The 19,300-nt window shown below is 40.2% G+C and overlaps 1 protein-coding gene across 1 annotated transcript in view; it reads left to right on the top strand.

Moving 5' to 3' along the window:
* Positions 1-11,773, top strand: part of LOC121442640 (ornithine transcarbamylase, mitochondrial-like) — a 30,328-nt gene extending 18,555 nt beyond the window's left edge. The window contains exons 2-4 of the mRNA XM_041644241.1: positions 428-566; positions 2,267-2,348; positions 11,628-11,773. Coding sequence (XP_041500175.1) covers positions 428-566; positions 2,267-2,348; positions 11,628-11,773 — 367 coding nt within the window. The remainder of the gene's footprint in view (positions 1-427; positions 567-2,266; positions 2,349-11,627) is intronic.
* The last annotated feature ends 7,527 nt before the right edge of the window (positions 11,774-19,300 follow it).

Consider the following 19,300-nt stretch of genomic DNA (forward strand, 5'->3'; position numbering starts at 1 on the left):
GGTAAGTTTTACCTGGTGCATCTTATGCGGAACACTGCTTCACATAGCCTAAATAATTTCATGTTCACAATGGCGTCATAGAATTATTACACTCATTGTGTTGGTGATGAACAGCTGCAGAGAGAGGTTGGGTAACTTGCCTCAAGTTGTATGATTTAGTAAGTGCCAAAGCTCCCCACTCAGCTAATCCAAGCATGTCAGTTTTCAATTTCTTTCCACAAATTCTTCTTTTCTCTCAAACATAACAATTACTGGATATGTAAAATTGAAACCACAGCCATATCAGTTTTATTAACACTTTGGGAGAGACATGCTATACCATGTGATTTACTATGTTTGACTTTCAAGAATAGGCCAGTGAATCACCCCACAGCATTGTTGTCTTGAATACATGTTATCCTATTCTGATTTTTCCCCTCTTTTCTAGGTGTGGGAAGCCGCTACAGAACCAAGTTCAGCTGAAAGGCCGTGACCTCCTGACCCTGAAGAACTTCACTGGAGAGGAGATTCAGTACATGTTATGGCTCTCTGCAGATCTGAAATACCGGATAAAGAACAAAGGAGAAGTATGTGACATTTCTTTCTTCTCTTCCATTACAAACCAATAGCCCTTTTGGAAGCTGCTTTCCTAAGGCAGAGGGAAACAAAATGCATTAAAATTCCTGAACGTTAGCTGAGTAATGAAACTTCAGGCAAGGTAATTGATTAGCACTGAGTGTAGAGGCATGTAAATAAGCATGAAAAGCAGTTATTCTAGGACAAGTCCTTGTGCTTTTTTCCCAGAAGAATGCTGAAATTCATTAGTAACTGGATCTGAAACTGAGATATCATTTGTCTAGAAAGATTTTGTTCTTATATGTCCCTTTTCTCTCTTGTGTTTTCTATCAGTTAAAACTTAAAGATGATGTATTGGTTTTTAAAAATACGTTTCTTTTCTGGAAATATCGCAGATATGTCATCATTATGATAATATTCACATTGATGAAATTATGTTTTTAAAAGCATTTCAATTATAAAGGAACAAGCAATGCTAGCCAAATCGAGGAAGGAATGGAATGTGGTGCTCAACTATGGGCATTGGTCTGCATTCTGAGCTATTTCTGTTTCAAAATGCTAAATGAAGTGGCTTCAGCTAGAGGGCTTGGTTAATTTGAAAGCATATTTGTGTTATGAATTTGTACAAAAGCTGCTTGTTTGTTTCTGAGACTGGGTCTTGCTCTATACCTTTGACTGACCTGGAACTCACTATGTAGACCAGACTGACCTCAAACTCACAGAGATCCCCTGCCTCTGCCTCCCCAGTGCTGGGGTGTGTCACTTTGCTAGGCTCAAAGGCATTTAAAAAATATTTTGTTTCAGGCTGAAGAAAATTGATATGACTTTGTCTTTCTTATCTAGCTGGCTAGCTCTCCAAGCTCCGAAGAGGCTAGGTGATGCTCCAGCGTCTATGTGTTGATGCTCTTGTAGAAGACTTGAAACAGGGGAAAGGTCTGCTTAGGGTGCAGACCTTTGCCTTTTTATGCTTTGCTGACTGAAGACCAAAAGACCAGAGTGCATTTTAACAGGAAGTCTAATAACACAAGAGGAAGGAGAAAGCGCTCCACCCAGTACTCAAGCTCCTGGAGTGTTTTCAAATGACTTCCAGGAACAAAGTCTGTATGTTCTCTCATGAGGGAGACTGATGAATATGAAGTCTGAAAGACTGAGCTTCATCAGTGTCCTAAGTAGGACTCTTAGTGTCCCATGTTGTGAGAAAGTAGGATCTTACTAGTTGAAAAAGTCACTCCGAATTCAGTATCTTCAGCATCTCTGGAATTGAAAGGGATTGGGATAGAGTTCAGTAAGATGATGGCTCCAGTGTGGAATATTCTGCTTTGGATAAGCTCCCAAATTGAGCCCACTAATCAGCAATAATATATGCCAGGCAGAGCAACATTCATCTGTAACCCTAGGCCTTTAAAAATGGAAATAAGATGATGGGGAGTTCAAAGCCTACCTCTGCTACACAGCAAGTTCAAGGTTAGCCTGGACTGCACGAGAAACCTGTATCCAAAAATAGTCTTAATTCCTAATTTCATGTTAATAATCTGTGTGTATTGAATGTGAAACAACTTTAAATTCAGTTTTTAAACAATATTGTGTCCATTTACTCTGAAGTAGTAGTTATTTGACCTGTGTTTTTATTAGCATTTTGAAATACAATCCTTGATATTGGATAGGAAGTATACCTTGCATTTTAATTGTAATTTTTGTCCTTGGTTTTCAGTATTTGCCTTTACTGCAAGGGAAATCCTTGGGAATGATTTTTGAGAAAAGAAGTACTCGTACAAGACTGTCCACAGAAACAGGTGAGTCCACTGGAAAACTCACACTTGGCTTGAAGAGCCAGCCAGAGGGTAGGCACGAGGAAGGCTGCCATCACTGGTGAGTTTGTTGTGTCTCTTTAGCAACCACAGAGAGCAGCTGTCTCACTGGGGCAGCAGTGCAGGGGTGTCCTTCGATTCTTGTAAAAGCTACAGGCAGAAAGACCAGCCTCATCTGGAGGCCAGCTGTGAAAAGTTGACTAGCCACTTTAGATTTTGCTTCCTGTGTATGGCGAAATGGAAGTGGACACCAACCCTGAGGCCCAAAACTCAGCTGAGAAATGGGTCTTTTTACTCATGAATGTTTTCTTCTGTGCCAATTCTATTAGACGATGGGAATTTAACCTCTTCTGCATTCAACAGTCCTTATTTGTCTCAGGGTTTATTTTATGGATATCGGGTCTCCTTCCCTGTCTCCAGTTATACTAAGCCCTGGTGGATATTTGAATGTCTAGAAAGCTAGGGATCAGCTAGTGTGCTTGGTCATCAGGGCATTGCCATCTGATGTTTACACCAGAGCCTCCTGGGTCTTTACATCTCTATTGGCTCTGCATTTTGCTACAAGGTTTGTCTCACTCTGATTCCAAGACTTTAAGATTCTCTTGTCTTAGCTCTTGATGGTACTCCACACTTCACTGGAACAGAGATACCCTAAGGCCACCTTTACCTAATAGTTCCTTTCTCAAAGACAGTGCAAAGGAACCCTAGAATATTTCCTGCCTCTCACTGCTCTGTCTTAAGGGCAGAACACAGATGTTCTCCGCACCAGAGTTCCTCAAACGCATGTGAGAATTTCATGTTCCCACTCCTTGGAAGTTGGTCGCGGGAGCACATAGCTTGTACCTCTTTCTATCGCTGTTCCACTTCTCGCGAGCTCTCCTTGTTCCCCTCCCAGGTTCCTGTGTTAGCGGTCACGTGAGGAAAAGACTAGCTAGAAGCAAACCTGTTCTGACTTCCAAATCTAGTACTACTGTCTGTGTCTAAAGCTGTTATCTCCACAATGGGTTTCAAAAAGTTTATTTTGAAACTTATGAGCCACACATTACCTCTTCTCTTTATCTCTGCATTTCTTCCCTATCAGACCTCCCTGCAATGGTGTGATCCAAATGAGCAATCAGGGCTGAGGAGGAAGTACCACATAAACATTGCCTGACTCTTCAGTCCTCCAATGCCTTCCCCTGCCTCACAAGCATCGGCGAGCACTCTCTCAAGCTTCCATGTGAGCTACTACGCTATCACATGTGATAGATGGAGTGGCCTCATAGTGATTAATAATGAAGTTCACCAAATAGATAGCCCCCCCCCCAAAAGACTTTCACAAGGATTAAGTGACCTCTAACTTCACTCAGTAAAAATCGCACCAAGGTTCGGACCTCAAGACCACATTTCTTATTAAAATACTTCCCTTGCCCCTTGAGAGAAGGAAACGGGAAGAGGGAAATCTGTAAGATGTCACCTAATCTTAGAAGTCCCTGGAAGGAAACAGATGGCTCCTTTTTTTTAAATTTAAATCTGGCTCCTGTAAGACATTTCTTTGGCATTTGAGCAATTGTGGGGAGAAATGAATAAAAGTGCCAGTCATTCTCAAACTCTGTTTCCTCCTAACACTGATTTTCTAGGAATCTGGCAGAATTTTATCTTTTTAAAAACTTAACCATTAGTATTTCAAGAGTCCTTTTGGTGACTTAAAGAATTATTATATAAAAACTGTTCAGTTTTTAATTTCTTAAGTGATTATGTTTTGGTGGTTCTCCAATTTTCTCTGTTTAAATATTATACTTGATATTGAAATATCCCTGAATAGTTTCCTCCATAATGCTGTATTAAAGCTATCAGTAAGAGTGAGGCTGTCGCAGAGTTTGGATAATGACTCCGACAGTGCTCCCTATTAATTATATGGATCACCACACTTCATCGTCATGACAACGTGATGAAAGTAAGATAGAGGAGTGCAGGTTGATCTAGGTTCAGGAAATGCCCAAGTTCACATAGCTAACATATGGCAGACATGTGATTGGATGTGATTGTTAAGTTTACCTTTTTAAGAATCTAGTTTAATTGAAGCCTGAGATGCTCACATTTTATTCTAGTGAAATTGTTTCCACAAATGGCATGAAGCACTATGTTCGACTACAACTGTCTCTAAAGAAGTGCTCTGAAGCCTGCACAACACTGCAAACTCTATCAACCAATGCACGAGGACAGGAATGTTTGGCCTTTAAAATGTATGGTTCACAGGGTATTTGTTATTATCCTCAGTAAATCCCTATGGGTCTAATTGGACATGGCATGCTGCCAACCAAACTCAGAAACAGACAAATTAGAGTAAGAAGCTGCCTTAAATGCTTACAGAAATGACAAAGCCATGGCCAAACCAGTTCTGCTGAGTGCATCACTGGGGAATAGAGACCAGGATCTTGTTTGAGGTATTTGTCACAGCACTGCATCCCCACCTCTGTATATGTATATCATTTCCCAACACATACAGCATCCTTGCTATTTAGAATTAAAATAGTTTGTATCTCATTGTCAGTTGCTGCCACAGAATTGCGCCATTCCCCAGGATGAGGCAATTCTTATAGTATCGTCCTTAAGGGTTCCATCTTAAGACTGAGATTCGGGGATTCAGCAATGTTTCTACTTATTTCAGGAAATAGGACATGATTATCCACACATAGTAATTGTTCATGAAACATGTATATTAAGTCTAGCACACTTTCAGAGAAGTGTATAGATCACTAAGTATATGACAATTCAATGGATTTTTACAGTAAATGCATAATTATAACTGATACCTAAGAGAGCAGAATGCTAACAGGACTCGGAAGCCCTTTGCATCAACCCTGTTTTTCCTTCAAGCCGTTACTCATCCATGAAAAGGCAACCATTATCTAGGCTTCTACTACCACAAACTAGCTCTGCCTGCTTTCAACCTTAGTCTTAAAGGAACCATTCAGCATGTGCTCTTTTGTGTCTGGCTTCTTTGCTCCGCATTATGTTGGTAAGACAATGCCCATGTCTTTGTGTGTAGCTTTAGACCGTTCATTCTGCATCTCTCAGTGTATGGCTGCGTGGCAAACCAGGCAATTCTCCTGTGTATCTACTGGCAATTGTATTCTTTTATTGCAAATTAATTGAGTTGATAGACAGATACATATTTTTAAATCCTAGTAAATGCAGTAGCCGAGAGAAAGACACACAGGGAATTGCAAGTGGTGCTTCTTCCCATTATTTAACACGAGCATGTCACGTCAAGGTGAAATTGAAGTTGGTTCTGTAGCAGCTGTTTCAAATTCATCATCTTTACAAAGGTACCGATACGAAGATTGGGATTCTAGTCTGAAGCAGGGCACGGAGAGGTTAATGACTGCCTCACGTCTACCAGACAGAGGCATCAAATCCCTCCTATTTGTACTGGATGGATTCTACTTACGCCCTTTGCTCCAGAGCCCACAGGGAAATGTAAAGAAAACAAAGAGAAACATAAGATTCGCTTTATTTTCTCAAACAGAAATTGAGAAATTAACGGGAGAAAAAAACATGGAATGAAAATATCTGGTATGAAAACAGGAATAAATATAAGAGGTAAAAAGATGCGTCTTAATGAAAGGTGAGGGAGCGTGGAGACTCACCCTTCTGTCCTCTCCTCTTCCATGGCCACTCTTCGTGCTTTTCAAATCCTCTAACTCCCTTTGAATACCGCATCACCACCCAGGCCTGATAAATTAGCAAATAGTCGACTTGCACCTTTGGGTTGGGGTCTGAGTTTCTTTTTGACCAGTGAAAAAGAGAAACCCCTTCTCAGAAGCAGTATCTGACCCTGCTAGTTTTCTGTCAAGCCCGACACAAGCTAGAGTCATTTGGGAAAGGGATTCTCAGTTGAGAAAATACCTACATAAGATTTTCCTGTAGTCAAGTCTGTAAGGCATTTTCTTGATTAATGACTGATGGGGAGGGTCCACCCCAAAGAGAGTGGTGCCACCCCTAGGCTGGTGGTCCTGGGTGCTATACGAAAGCAGGCCGATCATATCATGGAGAGAAAGCCAGCACGAAGTGTCCCCGCATCCTCTCCGCATCAGCTACTGCCTTCAGGTTTCTTCCTCTGTTTGAGTTTCTGCCCTGACTTCCATCAGCAATGAAGTGTGACTTCATCGCTGACCTCCGGAGTTGACTTCACAGATACTGCTGATTTGAATGTTATAGTTTTTGTGCTCTCCTCATGGAAGAGGAACCATGAGAAACACACAGAACAACACAGACCAGAACAGCTATCCCAGGTGGGCTGCAGGCTGCAGACACAGGACTGAAATACATGTTTATGCTGCATGCTGCTGTTGGTACATGAAGACACAGCTTCTGCCGCAGAGTAAGAGAGTTTATTCTGAAGGCAGATATGAGTGGCCATGTTATAGTCTCATAGCAACAGAGCAAAGAAAGTTATGAGCCCTTTCAAATACGCTGGTGGGTACCTCAGCTACAGCCATGGGAAAGCCTCTACTGTAGACCTTGCATGCTGTTTTATGACATTCTTAGTCTTTGTGTAGGTGGAATTGATGTGTCTGTTACACAATTCCAGAAGGGTTTACCTGGTACTCACCAAGATGTTGGCTTGCAAAGAGAAGTGGGCAATAAGTGCTCTTTAAAAAGCGAAGACAGCAGAAGATAAATTATCAATGGGCTCTGGGCATGCAATATTCCCACTGCCCACAATTCTAATTCATCGATCAGCCTTGTAGAATGTTAATATAGATGTCACTTCTTTGGGGGCACTTCCGTGCACACTGCTGAGATGGCGAGTTCCTTACATAGTGATGTGATCGTTGCTAATTAGTTGGGAGTTAATTGCTGGTACATTGACTCAGGTTCCTTAATTGGAGTCAATCTGTCCCGAGTCTTCCTCCCACCTTAGCGACTGGTCCAAAGATGATCCAATGACCGCAGTGCAGAGGACACAGGAAGATGAGCCAGCTTTGCCTTGGAGCTGTTCCTATACATGTGAGACTCCAGTGAGAGATCAATGGACTCAATAAGCCTGAGGAAATAATCCGAAATCCTGTGTACCTCTGACGGTCTCTGGTATGAACTTAATAAAAGGTTGAAATTGAGAAAAAAAAAAAACAAGAAGTTTCTAATCTTTCCATCAACACTACGGCGGTTTGGGAAATGGGTCCTCTCTTCAGAGTCAATGTCCTTCGTTCCTTCACTCATAGATTCAACAAGCATTCCTGATACACTTAATATTTGGCAGTCTTTATAAGAAATGTTTGTGACTCACTCAACAGTAAACAAAGGATAGGGAACCCCCCTTCTCTCATGGCACTTACTTTCTAGTAGGTACAGATACAACAAACAATAGACATAATCAATAAGCTATTAATAGAGCATGGTGAATGGCAATGCACACTCTCAGCACAGAGAATGGCTCTAATGTCAAAGCAGAAAGCTTTGCACCATTACTGGAACCTGCGCTTTTAGCCAGAATGAAATAGGCTACCTGAGAGTTTGGGGGAATGATAGACATACTCTAAGTTGCATTTTATAAGGTTACACTGACCACTCTGTTGAAAATGGACTGTGGGTGTGAGGGGTATGGAAACTATACAAAAGCAGTATACTTTGTCAGTGTGGGGGGAGGCCATAGAGAAAGGAAGTCTAGCCCCAGTGTGGTAGTAATGAGAAAGACAGGAGGGATGAATTCTAAATATGTTTTGAAAGGAGATCCAAAGAGATTAAATTTACTTGGCAAAAGATGGGTGTCAAGGATGACTTCAAGATTTCTGCCTAGGAATTATGAAAGTTTCAGGTGGAACAGATCAAAGGCAAATGACCAGACATTCATTGTTGCTTGTATTGAGTTTGAGATGTCTGTTAGACATACAAAGAAAGATGTTGAAAAGCGCTTGTATATGAGTCTGGAGTTTAAGAGAAAGACCTGGAAAGAGGTGTTCATCAGCATAGAGAGAGTATTTGAAGCCAGAGAGCTTGTTACAGTGAAGTTAGATTGAAAGAAGAGGACCAAGAACTAACCCTGGAAGACTCCAATGCTTAGCAGTCAAGAAAAATAGTAGAAACCAGAAATCAAGACCAAGAAGGAATAATTGACAAACTGGATATAAAAGCAGGAAGGTGTGGTATCTTGGAGTTTATATAAACGATGGTTATTAGGGAGAGACTGCTGTTCCATTTTGTTAAAGAGATCGAAAAGAAAGGGGCAAAAAGATGGAACAACGTGGAGGTCATATTGATGTTGATGGGAGGAGTCTTGCCGCAGTGATGGCTAGCAAAGCCTCCCTTCGAGGGAGCGAGGGAGGGAGAGAAGAAGGGAGGGAGGAAGGTAGAGATAGATAGATAGATAGATAGATAGATAGATAGATGGATAGATAGATAGACTGATTAGAGGGGAGCAAAGAATTAAAGTGATACTCAAAAGTGAACATAGTGCCAAGAAAAATATTTCGTTTATGATTGAGCATAGTTCTCGATGACTATGACATAAAGAGATAAAGCATTGATTATGTTTGTGAACAGTTAAAGGGGTTGACTTCTAGTGTATGAATGGGAGCATGGGACAAAGATGACACATGAGTTGTTAAGCATTTGAGTAAAGGTCTAAAGAATATGGGTGAATTGGGCATGTTAAGACAGTAGGAAGAGACATGGAAACATGAGAGATAAGAAGTTCACCTATGCATAATGGGAAATAAAGCAGAATATATGGACACAGATGTAGATAAGTAGAGTGTTACTAAGGAACCTGGAAGTCCTCTGCTAGCTGTAATGTGCTCATTGAGATAGGAAATAGGCCCAGCAGTTTAATGCTGCTGCTACCTTCAAGATATGCATAGATTAATCATGCAACCACTTTCTTACTACTTCAGGGACTGCCATTCTGGTCTGAGTTCTGAACATTCATCCAAATTTTACAAATGTCTCTCCTTATTGGCCTCCTTGATTCTGCCCCATTATGTATATATTTCATTAAAACCAAAGTCTAATTATCTTACCCATCTGCTCCAACCTTCGATAGATTTTCATTTTTCTCAGACAAAATGCAGTTCTTGCTTCTTATTCCTACCTTCCTTTTCCAGCCTCCCTTCTACTCCTCTTCACACACACTGTATTTTCCACACCCACTTTCTTGCTAGCTCCTGAATCCACCAGTTGTGACCCTTACACAAGACAAATAACTAGTCTTCTGCCCATCTGATAGGTTTCTCATGGTCCACACTGTCACATTCCTCAACCTTCACTCAAACAGCTCTTCAATGACCATGACATTTAAAATGGCAATTCCTGTTTTACATTTTCTCTTGTCCTTTGTTACTCAAATTTTATAACACTTACCAGTATCTAATATCTAATAGATATGAGGCTACTCACTTGCTTTATAATCAGTATTTCACCGCTAGAATACAAGTTACAAAAAAGCAAAGAATTATGTTTTATAAAATTCATACAACAGTTCTATTAAACTGTTTCTTAGCGAAAAATCAAAGAGAAAGGTGTATAAAATGCCAGTAAGTGCTCTTGATTTGTATTGTAAGATTCAAGACATGCTGGCTTCTAGTAAAATGGTAAACATTGTAACATAAGTAATTATTCTAGCTTTTGATGCTTATTTTTATGATAGAAGTTTTCAAGTAAATACAAAGTAGAAAGATTAGCATAAAGAACACATAATACCCCTTATATCAATCTAACAATTGTTAGCATATTATCTTCCTTAGTTTGTCTGTTTGTTCTCATTGTTAAAGTATTTTAATATAAATTAAAACTATGACATTTTATCCCCCACACCCTCCTTTACATTATTTAAAATACAGAATATTTTCATCAATAGCTGCAATGTCTTTAACAAAATGATTCCTTAATAACATTCAACAACAGTCTGTCTTGGTCTGGGTTTCTATAGATGTATATAAATACTATGTTCAACAACATCTTGGGAAGGAAATGACTTGTATTAGTTAGAACTCTCGGGTCACAGTTCATCATGAAGGGAATTCAAGACAAACACTCAAGGCAGAAACCTGGAGGCAGGAACTGAAGCAGAGGTCATAGAGAGAAATACTGCATACTGGCTTGCTCCTATGACTTGCTCAGCCTGCTTTCTGATAGAGCCCAGGACCTCCTGGCCAGGGATTGCACCACCCACAATAGGTTGGGACCTCCCCTATCAAGAAAATGCCCTACTGGCCTGTCTACACCCCAATCTTATGGAGGCATTTTCCCTTACAAAGTAAATCCCCTAAACAGATGCAATTAGCAAACTGTGACAGTTATATGTTTTTGAGGACATAAGTTTGACCCATCATAATATAAAGTATGTTTGCAAAATACAAGAGTTATCTTGAGATTATGCTCAATAGAATGTGTTGGGAGAAAAGGGAGAGTCAGACTCCTGTGCTCCAGCACCTGTAATGTTCTAAGCAAACATATGGTGGAAAGCAGTGAGGGCCATGTCCCACTTGGTACTTAGCTTTGTCTTTATTAGAAGATGATGGCCAGTAACCCTTTATTTCTTAGTGGCTTTAAACTACCACCTCGGTGCTTGCTTTATATTTTTTAAACTTAAAGTAAAATTTACATATAGAAAATGGCCAATATTAAATATGCAATTCAGTGGTGACGAATGCACATTTTCTGTGTAACCTATAAACTCCGTGAAGATGTAGAATATTTCAGTTAACACAGAAAAACACTGCAGTACACCTTTCCAGACAATCACACATAGCCCAGCTACAGCAACAGCTATCTTCATTTCTTCTACTCCAGATATTTACTCCTAGACATTTCCCTACACTAAATATTTACTCTTTCATTTAGCATAATGTTTCTGAAGGCTCATTCCTTTTTTATGCTGATTAATACCCCATTGTCACCCAAGACATCCCATATAACTCAAGTTTATTTCTTAGTCATCCTAGAAGATTATCTTTCTATATTGGAAGAATTAAAAAGCAGGCACAGTTCCCCCAAAGGGAGCAATGTCCCATTATTTCCAGTTCCTCAATAAAAAGAGGGGGGGGTATAAGTATGAATTCAAAAAAAGGTAAGTGGTTTTACATATTCATATTTTTGCATATTTTTCATATTTGTCCCTAGATTTATCACTTTGTTATGCTTGGAAATTCCCAACAGAATGGTTGAAGAGCTTTAAGGTGTAGACTTTGCTATTGAGATGGTACTAGTACCAATGCCTCATGATTTTGTTTTGCACTTTAGTTATTTTTTTAAAAAAACTTTCTTTTTCTTTCTTTGTAGGCTTTGCTCTACTGGGAGGACACCCTTCTTTTCTTACCACCCAAGACATTCATCTGGGTGTGAATGAAAGTCTTACGGACACAGCTCGGTTTGTAAATTTTTTTTTCTTTCCAAATGTTACTTCAAACTTTGATGGATTCATGTAAAAGAGAAGATGATGATTCTCCTTCAATAATGGTTTCCCCCTCTCAGTGTCCTTTGTACCCCTCCCATTTACTGGACTCTTTGCCTAATGTTTGAAATGCCTCTCTTTTATCCTATAGCCCCTTTCTATTAGAGTCTTAGTTTGCTTCCATTGCTATGATATACACCAAGGTAAAAGCGGTTTGGGGAGGAAAAGGGCTTATTTCATCTTCAGGTCCATTATACAGGAAGCAAGGACAAGAACTCAAGACAGAAACCTAGAGGTAGGAACTAATGCAGAGGCCATCCATGTTCAAGCACTGCTTCCTTGCTTACTCTTCCTGCCTTGCTCAGCCTGCTTTTTTATACCATCCAGAATTACCTGCCCTGGGGTGGCATCACTCCCAGTGAGCTGTACCCTCCTCTATTGATTGGCAATCAAGAAAATGTCCCAATGGCAATCTGATGGAGACACTTCCTCAACTGAGGTTCCTCTTCTTATTCAACACTAGTTTGTATCAAGTTCACATAGACACAAAAATCTAACAAGGAGAATGGTTGAAGTCTTTTCCTTAGCAATTTATTTTTGTGTGCATGGATGATCAACCTTCATGCATTTCTGTGCACAATGTAAATGCCTGGTGCCCTCTGAGGATAGAAGAAGGCATTGAATACTTCAGGATGGGCTTTACAGAGGTCTGTGAGCCATCATGTGGGTGCTGGGAATTGAATCTAGATCTTCTGTAACAGCACCCATTGCAAATAACCATTGAGCAATCTCTCCATCTCTCCTTAGCAATTTCACAGAGGTGTATTAAAAAAAATTCCCAATTTTAAAATTATCAAGATGACTCTTACATTTAACAATCAAGGAAGTGTGAGTCTAAGAAAACTGCCATGTTCAATGGTTCATAGCTCATCTGTACCAATAATACAAATAGCTAACATTTATTAATCATTATATGAGCAAGTATTATTCTAAAGCATCTACCCTAGTAAGAGCCTGAACAGATTGACACACAAAAGTGAAATGATATAATCAGAAACATACATACTAGCTGTGATAGCACCGAGTCTCAAATGCCAAGGTATTAATATAGTACAGATATTCTTAATTGGTAAAAGAAAATGACAGGCCATTGGAATACATACTCACTTAGAAATTCTGACACAGAATGGCTCCCTCATATCCAATAAGTAGTCTCCAGGGTCACCATGGATGTCAACCTCCAGTCAAATCCCAAGAGAAGTGAGCATGAAAAAGCTATATTCACTTCAAAGCTATCTTCCAGAGAAGTACCACAGTCAATGGCAGCAACACTACACTGGCAAGTCCCAGCAGCTCACACTCAGCGAGAAGAAAGTTGAGCTCACTATATGATATTGAAACATTTGAACATCGGTCTTTTGACTTCCTGTGTAAGGATCTTACGATTGTCCATTTTTAGCTCATAAATACACAGTAAATACCTTTGTTGAATGTTTTATGGCAATAGAGAAGACTAATTTCCCCCAAAACATCTCATGATACAAAGCAATTCTTTCCAAATAATGTCTGCTCTTTATTCCAGCTCCTCTAGTATATGCTAGAGAATTTGCCTTAGTTGAATTCCTAAAGAGATTTCAAGAACTCTTCTTCAAGCCTTTTATGTTTGAAGATGTTGTGTCATTTCATATAAAGCAATGGGAGTACAAAGAGGTGATGTCATTGTCTTTTGGATAGTAGGGACACAAAGAATAAATGAACATGACATTTTAAGGATATTTTTCCAAGTATGCTGCTACTTACAGAGATTATATTGCCCAGTGATTCTTATTACAACAATGTAAAGCAATTTAATTCATAAGGAAGTAACAAAAGCAAGTGAAAGAAAAAGACAGGACTGCATCTAGGAGAGACATTTTGAGGGGGGACCTCTAGAAAGCACCTGGTGAGCAGGAGTGAATAAGGCAGCGTGAACTAATGGTTGCAGAAGTACCCAGCTGAGGGAATAGCTGAGCATGCAAGAAAAGGTAAAACAGTGCATTCTGGCAGCTAGAACAATATTAGGGCCCAGAAATCAGCGGACTGTTAGGAGACTCAAAGCAGGAGACAAACATCTAACCGTAGCTGATTGCTGGGGCCGAATATGAACATGTACCTTTCTTTGACTTCTCTCCGAGCAATTCCCCGTGTGGGTCCTTAGAGAAGCTCTACACATTTCCAGAGCCAAACCATCTAGTCACAAGCTCCAGTGTAACTGTGACCTTTTGAATTCATCCAATTACTTCTAGCGTATGTATGGTAGAATAAGGATAAAATTGGATCCATAGAATTCTTTCTGATCATTAAACCCAACCTAAAAGGTTAAATAAAAATAATAGTTACTTCTTAAAGGATTTTTACCACAGACTTCTTCTGTTATCATTGTAAAATGTTTGCAAAGTCAGCATTATTGGCTCAGTTTTATAATCAAAGAAGCCATGAGACACAGAAGTAATGAAACTTAGATGCTAAGTCTGGGTTTCCATGCTTTTATTACCTACTCTTGTTGCTTCTATTTCATGGAAAAAATAAGTTGTAGACAATATTGACTTGTGGGAGCTCTCCAAGACCATCATGCTGAGGTTTGGTGAGTCATTGTATTAACCTTCATAGAACTCTACACAGTCATACTCATGGTTCTGATTTGTTATAACAATAAGATACCAAATACAATGAAAAAGACATATGAAGTAGAGTTCAGAAGACACCAGGTTCGAGCTTCCAAAACTCTTCTGGTGGGGCTGCACAGGATAGACTTAATACATGTGACACAGTATGTGAAATATTGGCAAGAAAAGAGGCCCACAGTAGACCCAGCTCACAGTTTTTGCTGAAGACTGTTCACATTAGCACATTCCAACCAAATTCTTGCCCCCTGCCAACATAAAGTGTGTGTTTATTTCAAGCCATATTGTTTATGAAAACATTTTAGGCACAGTGTTATCAGTTCTGGGGAATAGTGGAAACTCCCCCAAATGAAGTTACCAGATGTTATTCCAAGAGCCAGCCTTAAATTTGGGTCTTTTAAAGGGTAACAGTCAGGCCTGCTTTGTTAATTCAAACCATTGTGTCCTCTATAAGATGGGGTTCTGATCCTGAAGATCCATTTGTTTTTTTAGTTTTTAAAAGATGTTATTGTCTGCTTCTTTTATTTATGTGTGTTTACCAGTGTGTGTGTGTGTGTGTGTGTGTGTGTGTGTGTGTGTGTGTGTGTGACAGCATATATTTGTGCATGTGGAGATCAGGGAACAACTTGTAGGAGTTGGTTCTTTTCCTTCCGTAATGTAGATTCTGAAGACTGAAATCAGGTCATCAGACTTGGCAGCAAGTGCCTTTACCCGCTGAGCCTTCTCACCAACCCTAAAATTCACATTTTTTTATCAAATGCATGTAATGTATAACATATAAAGGAATGGTTCCCTAAACAGAAATGTGTCCCAATGTAAATATCTGTACATATGTGGACAGTTATAAAGTAATTTGGATTACTATAGAAATGGAAGATAAGGAGATTAATGACCGGGTTTTTAAAAGCTAGTTTGGGAATTGGTAAGTTTGTTAAAACGGAAAATTCTGTCCCCACACTTAGAGGTTTGTTCCCCAGTTAAGTTTAAGATGGTTTGTATGACTCTAATGATGATATAAGAGCACTTGGAATCACTTTGGGAGACCTTGAGAGTTGGGGAGAAGGCTTGTTCAGCAAAGTACCTGCTGTGCAAGCAGAGGGACCCAAGCTTTGATCCCCAGCACCCACAGTAAAGCAAGGTATACTTTAACCCCAGTGCTGGTGGGAAATGAAGACAGGGGATCCTTGTGGCTCATTAGCCAACCAACAGGCCTAGCTGAATCAATGAGCTTCAGGTTCAGTGAGATAACCTATATTAAATAAATATGGCAGAAAGCAAGTGGGTAAGACACTAATGTCACAATGTAAACTTCTGGCCTCCACACATGTGTGTGAATATATACACATGAAAATGTGCATGCACCACATATAAAAGGGAGACTTGGGAAGCTGTGCAGAAAATCCAGACTGTTACGCAGTGATCTATTAATGAAGTCATGGTAAATAAAGGGATAAATAATAAGAGATCCACATGGCTTCATGACAACTGATTCTAAAAGGTGAAAAGTAATAGTGGCTAAATTATTCCAGATTTGTTGTTAATTGTGTGTGTGTGTGTTTCTGATCTTGGTAGAAGGAATATACTGCATTAAAGTTTGAACCTCCAAGTACATATACTTCTCTATGCCAGTGGAGATAAGCACCTTAGGTGACACTGAGAGCTGGAGACGTATGTATCAGCTCAGTGGTTCTAAAAAACTGAACTCCACAGGTTCATTGTGGGAGAATTTCAGAAGGTCATACATCAAGGGCAGATGCAATTAGGGTAAAAAAGAGAGTATGTGTAGTCAAATATAAGAAGAGGCTGGGCTGGGAGATGGGGGAGTCAGACGAGAGTAGCAGTTATTGGAGACATTGACTCTCATCTCTGTATCCCATTACCACTTAATCTGTCAAACTATCTGACAAACAAGATATGCTGAGATTCAGAAATTCAATAAACCCAAATTGAAGAAGACAAGAGAAATCCCCTGCCTTCCACAGAAGCAACTGAACAGGGCAAGGAGGGAGGTGAATCTTAATGACATCTACCCTGCAATATGCACGGAACAACCCTTAGCAATTGGATCCTTTGCTTTCTGTAGAAGTTTAACTTTGGAAGATGCAAAGGGACTGTGTGGCGCTTGAATGACAGTGCTCGCCCTTTCTAGTCAAGAGAACAGTGCGCACACGACACTGATTGATGGTACCACTTTCCCAATCTACCTGTCTGGCTGCTTTGGGGGCCGGGGACAATAAAAAGTGTCTTATGTTGGTGGAAGATGAAACTGGTGGAGGTGGATTCAATAGGTGCAGCCACTGGAAGGTGAGGGATAAAGCAAAGCTGGCTGGTCTCTTAATAACTGTTAAATGCAATTTCCAGACTATAACTTGTTCTTTCAAATGCTTTAATTATTCATCTATTCAAAACCAGTTGTTAAATACCTGTTTTTTTTTCTACCAAACCTTTTTAAGCATTGAGAATCAGATGCTGATTAGGTCAAACAAGATCTTTCTTGGGGGTGGGAATATACACTATTACTTTATTAAACCACTGAGCGAGAATGAATAGCAGAGTTGATTGGAAGATGTGCTGGGATGAAGACAAGGCAGTGTGACCTGCCTGTGGTCACCTTACTCTGTGGTCAGGGAAGGCTTCTCAAAGGATGTGACAGTCAAGCTGAGAGATTAATGAAAAGACAGAGTCAGACATGAAACCCTGGGGGAATAACATCACATAAAGAAAGAACTTCTGGAGAAGGGCCTAAAGCGGTGGCAAGCTGCTTATTCAGGAGCAGAAGGGAAGCCAGGAATGCCCTAAAATTAGCAAATATATCTATTTTAAGTCTGAAAATACTTATATACATATGTATGTGTGTTTTCAACTCAATTTTACCTACCCAAGGAAGGAAAAAATTACATGAAACCACATCCCTAATTCCAATTTCGATTTACATCCCCACCCAGCAAGGCTTTGTTGTGTTTCCCTCCTTCCTCTCCACTTACCTATTGTCTTTTTGATGCCAGCCATTCTAGCAGGTGTGGTAGCTCCTTGTGGCTTAGATTTGGACTTCCCTTAGAATCACCACTGAACACTATTTCAGAATAGATGTTGGCCAGTGGGTGGCGTCTTTGCAGAAATGTCAACTCCCATGCTTTGCCCATTTTAGAAATTAGGATTTGTTTTGGTGTTGAGTTGTAGGAATTCCTTAAATATTTGGCATTTTGACCTCTGTGCTCAGATACATGTATTACAAATATTTGCCCTTTTCTTGCAGATTGCCTTTTTGCTCATCTGATTGGTTTTCTCATTCATCTTTCATGTTACATATGTTTCCTACCTTAAAAAATATATTTAGGGTCAAGTAAGATCTTAAAGACTAGTAGAAAAGTATCCCAAGGATGATTTTTACAATTACTGAACAAATATTCTACTTCTTTCTTCTTGATTTATAATAATATAACCTGTTTATCATACAAGATATTGAGGATACCAAATAATCTGAAGGTAGGTAAATTAAGAAGTACAATGATGGCCAGGCAGTGGTGGCACGCTCCTTTAATCCCAGCAATTAGGAGGCAGAGGCAGGCGGATCTCTGCGAGTTCGAGGCTAGCTTGGTCTATAAAGTGAATTCCAGGACAGCTAGGGCTGTTACACAGAGAAACCATGCCTTGAAAAGCACACCAAAAGAAGAAAGATGCACTCGGGAGGCAGAGGCAGGCGGATCTCTGTGCGTTCGAGGCCAGCCTGGTCTACAAGAGCTAGTTCCAGGACAGGAACCAAAAGCTTCGGAGAAACCCTATCTCGAAAAATAAATAAAAAAGAAGAAGAAGAAGAAGAAGAAGAAGAAGAAGAAGAAGAAGAAGAAGAAGAAAGATGACCCGTCCAGCAGGTCCAGTTATTCAGGGTCTGAAGAGGCTCTACCTGTAAGAATCATGGGCGAGAGAAAAGAAGGAGACCAAGCAGAATTCAATTGTCAAGGTCTCCTTTTATTAGGGTAATGGTTACAGCTTATATAGCCCTTGAATGAGGAATTTGGCTTGGGGTGGGGTGTAGGGGGTAGCAAAGGTTAGCACACCTGATGTTTTTTTGTGTAAGCGGAAACATTCTTTTTGTGGTTTTGTTCTCAAGATAGTTGGGATCTGGGGCTCTCTGCAAACATCCTTAGGACAATGGTCCCTGCTATCATCTTTAGGACAATGGTCCCTGACAGAAAGAAAGGATGAAAGAAAGGTAAGAGACTAGCATGTCCAGTCCCATCCGCCCAGAATTAAAATACCACACAGTTCCCACAGCAGTGGTGTTTGGGAGGAACTGCTATGCTGAGGAATCGCAACACCATATACAGGTTCAGTGATTCATTAGGAGGGTTCTCTGTGCTTCTTGGCCAAGATTTACAGCAATTAAAAACTACAAGTGAAAAACACAAAAGGAGAGCTGAGGATACAACTCAGGGATCCAGGCACAAGGATTTGAGTTTCATCCCAACACTGCAAAAAAATTACAAAGGGAAAAGACGTATGTGTGACATGTGGACCATATTGCCACACACTTCTAAGTCTTCACTAAGTGAAGTACACAGGAGGTACTTAAATCACGCAGCAAAACAGTTACCAGGGTTTTTGTTGGAGACTGGTCACATAAACACACTTAATTACTCCCTCAGAAAAACAGATCCCAGAGTTTTTATTGGGAACTGGTTACTTCAGCCATCTGCCTACCCTAGATCCACATTCCGGCACCTTAGGAGGAAGGTGTTCCACACAATCAAAGTGTGTATATACTTACCAGTTCAGGACCCCCCTCCCAACACACACACACACACACACACACACACTAAATGCTGCATTTCCAGATGCCAGCCCTGGGCCAACCTTGAGGTCAGGCCATTTCGAAGGATTGCCACGTCAAGCCTGGT

This window comes from Microtus oregoni, unplaced genomic scaffold (genome assembly GCF_018167655.1).
Source record: "Microtus oregoni isolate MIOR12 unplaced genomic scaffold, Mior012 000092F_ref0000046, whole genome shotgun sequence".
Taxonomy (NCBI): Eukaryota; Metazoa; Chordata; class Mammalia; order Rodentia; family Cricetidae; genus Microtus; species Microtus oregoni.